Source organism: Quercus lobata, chromosome 6 (genome assembly GCF_001633185.2).
Source record: "Quercus lobata isolate SW786 chromosome 6, ValleyOak3.0 Primary Assembly, whole genome shotgun sequence".
Classification (NCBI taxonomy): Eukaryota; Viridiplantae; Streptophyta; class Magnoliopsida; order Fagales; family Fagaceae; genus Quercus; species Quercus lobata.
This window is the reverse complement of record NC_044909.1, coordinates 33,520,677-33,526,676: the sequence shown is the minus strand read 5'-3', so window position 1 is coordinate 33,526,676 and position 6,000 is coordinate 33,520,677. Positions and strand designations below refer to the sequence as shown.

At 31.7% G+C, this 6,000-nt stretch overlaps 1 protein-coding gene across 1 annotated transcript; it reads right to left on the bottom strand.

The window, feature by feature from the left end:
• Positions 1-3,116: 3,116 nt before the first annotated feature.
• LOC115950878 (auxin-responsive protein SAUR50) lies at positions 3,117-3,676 on the bottom strand. Its single transcript, XM_031068154.1, has one exon. It carries the CDS (start codon positions 3,601-3,603, stop codon positions 3,286-3,288), a length of 318 nt encoding a protein of 105 aa, XP_030924014.1. The 5' UTR covers positions 3,604-3,676; the 3' UTR covers positions 3,117-3,285.
• Positions 3,677-6,000: the final 2,324 nt, after the last annotated feature.

The following is a 6,000-nucleotide window of genomic DNA, read 5'->3' as shown; positions in this document are numbered from 1 at the left end:
TGCCCTACAGGCAACAACTCAGCCTAACAAATTAACAAAATCCTAATGCAAGTGGTTCTCTACCTATATTTCCTTCAAACAAAACAATTTTGTGCGAGAGATTAACAAAGAAAGAGACCTATAGCTATAGCAAAGAATGTCATAAAAGTGTAAAGAAAGAGACCTGTAGCAAAGAATGCCATAAACAGTAAAGAAAGAGACCCATAAGTAAAAACATTGAATCTAGTGCTGATGATTAATATCATCTTACAAAACTAAAATGACTTTCTTCATCTACTAAATCCATGTTGGATTTTAATTTGGAATAATTAAAGTAATTTACACACTTGTTATGAAAGAGTAGGATTTGGTGGTCTCATTTTTTAATAATTAGTATGTCAAAAAAAGTAAACAATTTACTAAATTACATGTTAAATTTGCCGAAGTTGTAAAAACATAAGTGGAAATCCTCACATTGGGAAAGTGAAAAATTAAAATAGTGGGAATGTTTTAATCCACCACGGTTAATTATAATAACGAGACAAAATGTATTTTCATAAACTTATCTCCACTGTCTATTTTCTCTTAGTAAAAATTAGCAGCCAAATAACCTAAACTTAGTTCATGGTCACATCACATGTGTATCGTTCTTTTTTTTTTTTGAGAATGCATGTGTATCGTTCTTGGTTGATAACAGAAGAATAAAGTTCTTGCTTATATTACATTGGGAATCCATCCAATCAATATATAGCCAATACACTCTTCAGAACCATATTACGTCGTCATCGAGTGCTAGAAAATTGGTATCACGTATTCACATTCTCGCCAATGAACGCCTCGAATTGGGGGGTCAATAATGACGAAAGAGAATTTTACGTACCCATGTAGTTGCAACCCTGACACTCTAACTGATACGATGATTCTGGAAATTTTGTTTTGCTTGTTTTTTAATGATGAAAATAATTGAGTTCACAGATTTTTATTAGGAAAAAAATTAAAATTATTTTGATATTTTATCAGCATTTTTTTATAAACTAATACTGTTTACCAAAAAAAAATTTATAGACTAATACTTCGTATGATAATAAATATGATTGAAAATTTCTTAAAACATAACAAATAAGCTCATAAAAAAGATAATAAATAAATGTTAGAATAGTTTTTTTGTAATTTGTAACATACCAATTTGTAAACGTTAGATCATAAACTTTGTAATATTTCTATATATCATCAATTTTTTTTTATAAATTTTTATCTAAACTCATTAATAATATCACTTTATTTATTACCTACGTTAAAAATTTGTTTAGACAATTAGTCTTACATATATAAGATGTACATAAGCACTAACACTGTACCAAGCAAGTCACAAGAAGTAGTACGCTAACAAACGTACATAAACAAAAATGATGTTGAAAGTGATACTAGATAGAAATTAAGCACTAATACAACTGGAGGTTTTGTCCATTGCCTGCGTCTTTTCAATCAGTTAGAACCTTTCCATCCATAAAGGCCGAATGACTTTTGGTAATATGATTGAAGCAATGCAAGCACTAGCTACTTCATCAATCAACCAAAACACATCACATACGTACGCGTATAAACAAGACAGAAGAGAGAGTTGAAAGAAACGAGAATTACTCATGAATAATTAGGGGCTGTTTGGTTTTTAAAAAACTCACTCATCACTTAAATTATCCCAATTTCCTAAACTCTACACATTTGGCACACTGAGTCCGTTTGGATTGAATTTATTGTTGCTGAAACTGAAAATTAAAAATTGAAAACTGAAAACACTGTAGCAAAATAATTTTTAAATGTGTAAATAGTGCCGTGGGACCTATTTTTAATATTTTTTAATGTATGAACAGTGCTACTACAGTAATGAACATTATGTGAACAGTGACAGAACAGTGCATGAACAGTAGAAATTGTCTTCTGAACAGTAAAATCACTATTCATGCGCAAAAAAAAAAAAAAGGACTGAAAACGTGTTGCAAAACTTAGACGTAGGATTAAGTTGAATCCAAACGCCCTCACTGTTTTCAGCTTCTCATCACTCAAATATTTCTACTTTTTGTAGGACCCACTACCTGAGCACCATGTCAGTGAGTATAGTTAGCCTTCCAGCCTCACCCTCATTCCCCACCATTTTCCTCAGTGCTCATTTCCCCCTTTACCCCTTCAGCCCTGTTACTCTTCCAAAATACAAACCCGAACCTAGCTAAAATCCAAACAGCTCAGATGTTGTTTTCAAGTCTGGTGATGCTGTGATGCTTGTAGTGGCAGTGAGTTATGGGTCTGTGGAGGTGGTGTGACCCAGCGGCAACGTGACTCAGCGATGCGACCCAGCTGCATGACCCAGTCCTGTGAATGGATCTTATTTATGTTTTTGGCATTTGAGTTTTGAGGTCCGGTGATGCTCTTGGTGGCAGAGAGTTATAGGTCTATGGAGGTGGCATGTGATGCTCATGTGGCGGTGAGTTATGGGCTTATGGAGGTCCGGTGAAGAGAGGAGATGAGAGCTGTGTGTTTGAAGAGGGGAAAAAAAAAAAGACGAGAGAGAGAGAGAAGGGGAGAGCACATGCTCATGAAGTCAGATTGATGAGACAAGGCATAGTGGGTCTCATTCGATTGAGTAAAATTACAAAAATGCCACATAACTCAGTTTTCCATAGCTTGAATACACTTAAAATGTGTTTTCAGTTTTCATAACTCATCACTCAAAAATCAGAGAATTGAGTGATGGAAACAAAAACTGAAAACAAATCCAAACAAACCCTTCAACCATGAGACTCACCAGTTTTGAGTTATGGGTGATGAAAACAGAGTAATGGGTGGTGGAAAACAACAAATCCAAACAACCCCTTAACCTCTACATTTGTAATAGTTCTTTCAAGGACACAAAGCGCATCACTGAGGAAAACCAGACACAAATCAATAATAAAATATCTAGGGTGTGTTTAGATACCGCTTATTTTGCTGAAACTGAAAATTTATTGTTGAAAGTACGGGAGATAAAGGTAAAAATTAGTTGAAATAGTACAGTGAGGTCTATGAATAATATCAAAGAGTGCAGTGAGGCTTATAAATAGTAGCAAAAATAAGCTGAATAGTAAAATAAATTTAATTTTCCATTTCAATCCAAACGCACACTTTAAATACAAAAGTTGTCAACAAGTTATGGTCAAAACCACTACTATAGTACCCCTTAAATCTTTTCATTGATCATATTAGCTAGTTCGAGTAGAAGTTATTTATATCATAACAAAATGAAGCCGCTTCATCTTTGTCATACTTCCAATTTTATCTGATCATTGACGTTAGAGACCTAAAAACAACTTCTTCACAAGGAATGGTAAGGCCCATGTCATGATTAAAGCCAAACTCGTCCTCAGCTCTTTGAAGCAGACTTTGGAACTCAGGGTGAGTCAACCATGAAATTGGAATTATGTATCTGCTTCTATTCTCTCCAACATAGACAGCAAAATGGCCTTTTGGCACATCATCAGGAAGCCCTTCTGCATCGTACCCATTATTCTTCTTCCCAAAGCTTGAGCATCTCTTGAGAATTTGTTTCAAAGCTGCTGTTTGAGGTAGTTTGTTTGATTTTTTGAGAGCCATTTTTGCTTTCTCAAAGCACTTTTTTCAAAAAAAAAAAAAAACTTGTAAGGAAAGTAGTACGGTTTAAGGGACTACAAAGATGAAGGTTTGGCGAGAGAGGATTGGAGGGATAGATAGGTATTTATTGGGAGAGTTGGAAGGGAGGGCGAGAAACAAGGTCATGTGGAATGTGGGGGCAAAGAACAGACCACAAGTCTTTTTTGGGGCCACTATGGACAAAGGCATACTAGTTCCAACCCCACTGGGGCATGCCCTTTATCTGTGTGCAGTGGCGGACCATCACAAGGACCGAAGGGGGCCTTGGCCCCCCCCCCCCCAAATTTTTGAAAAAAAATGAATGAATATTTTTTTTTGAATTATCCTAAATAATTTAAAAATTTTTAAAATAATCTTATCATTTTGGCCTCATATCCAATAATATACATATATATTTAAGAAAGTCTAAAAATAAACATAACTCTCATTTAAATAGAAAAATAATGTTAGAGATACAAATTATTTTACAAAAAATATTACAAATGGCTGATGTGATGAGTAGTAATTGATAAATGAAAAAGTGATATTAATGCTACTACAGTTTTGTGTTTACAACATAAAAGTAAAAGTTCAGTGTGACTAAACTAGACAAAAAAGAGTGAAAGACAAGTTTAAAGCTCCCGTAGGCCCCTCATTCGTGTATAGTGCTCCTGTACGTGTTACTTTACTTTTCATTTGCTTTCTTTTAATTTCTTTACTTTACTTTTCATCTGCTTTCTTTTTTATATTCCTTATAATACATTATTTGTTATTATAATAATTAATATATTATATACCGTATGACATTATAATTTATAAATGTACTTGATTAGTTTGACTAAAATATAAAGTATATATTACTATATTAACATGAATTTAGCACTTCAAAAAAAATTAACATGTATTTAATTGTTGTTTATAGCATATATTGAGTTATGAAGTATTGTACATTATTATTTTAGATTTCATATACAAAAAATTTTATAAATGGCCCCCTAAGGATAAATTCCTGGTTTCGCCATTGTCTGTGTGTCTTTGCATGTCTATGTGCTTATGTGTGTGAATTGTGAAGGAATAATTGACATGAAGAAATATGAATTATTGTATTTATACACACATTATTGATCTTTCAAACTTTGAAACTGCAATACTTAAGGAATTTACTAATACCGAAAGTGCTCCAACTTCACGTTTTAAATTAGTAGTGGAACCAGAATTTTTTTTTGGGGGGCTGTGCTTAATCTCTCAATCTTATACATATTGAATTATTCTATATCTAAAAGAATAGATATGAAAAAAAAAAAAAAAACCCACAAGATATTTATTATTAAAATAAAGTTCATTTTAAAAGAAATCACATTGAACTATGACATATTGCTTTAGTAAGATGTTTACAATGTATATGTTTTTATTATAGGTAAGTTACACACGTATCTAGTGAATCTTAAATCTATAATCTTACCCTCTACATAAAACTTGCAAAGAGGAAAACTAAAAAGGTACTAGTTGAGTTAGAGCCCATTGACTATATCATTATGTTTTATATTTAAAACAATTTAAAGAATTCTTTTTATATTTAATATTCTTATTTTTTGACCTTTTCTTTTCATGTACAAAAGAAAATTATATATATATATATATATATATATATCATAAAACAAGTTTTATGATATATTTATAAAATTTATATACTTTTTTTTTTTAAGAAACAAATTAACTGTTAAACACACACTTAATTATAACTTAATTTATATATATATATATATATATACACACTAACATTTTAATCCTTTGAAGAGGACCAAATGCTAGTTTTCTTAGATATTAGCAAATTAAAACAGAATTGCGGCTGCAAGTAGTTTAAGTATCGTTGGACCACGAGTTCGATCGACCAAGACATTATGGCTCTGCCAGGAACGTGCGAGGATTTGCTTATGGATGGGAGCAGGCGCATTCCAACTTGCAACTTGAAATTCCATGTGGTGCAAAACATGGAACTTCGGTATTATACCTCTAGGCACCTTCGAGTTGTATGGATTTGTGGCAGACCATAATGTGATTTTTTTTTTTTTTTTTTCAATATCAATATTTTCTTCCTCTCCCATAAAATAAAAAAATTATATATATTCTTCCTTGAAGGACGTGATATCATGTAAATATTAAAAAATACTGTAAAAAAATAAAAAGAAAAAAGAAACTAATGTATTAATAAATATGATTGATGTCATATCAACAACTAAATAAATTAATTTTTGAATGAAAGAAACAATTTTTTTTTATATCAATTTTATTACAAAATGCTTACAAATTGACATGATAATTCTTCTCCAAAAAAAAAAAAAAATTACATGATAATAATTGTGATTGATGTCATGACAACCA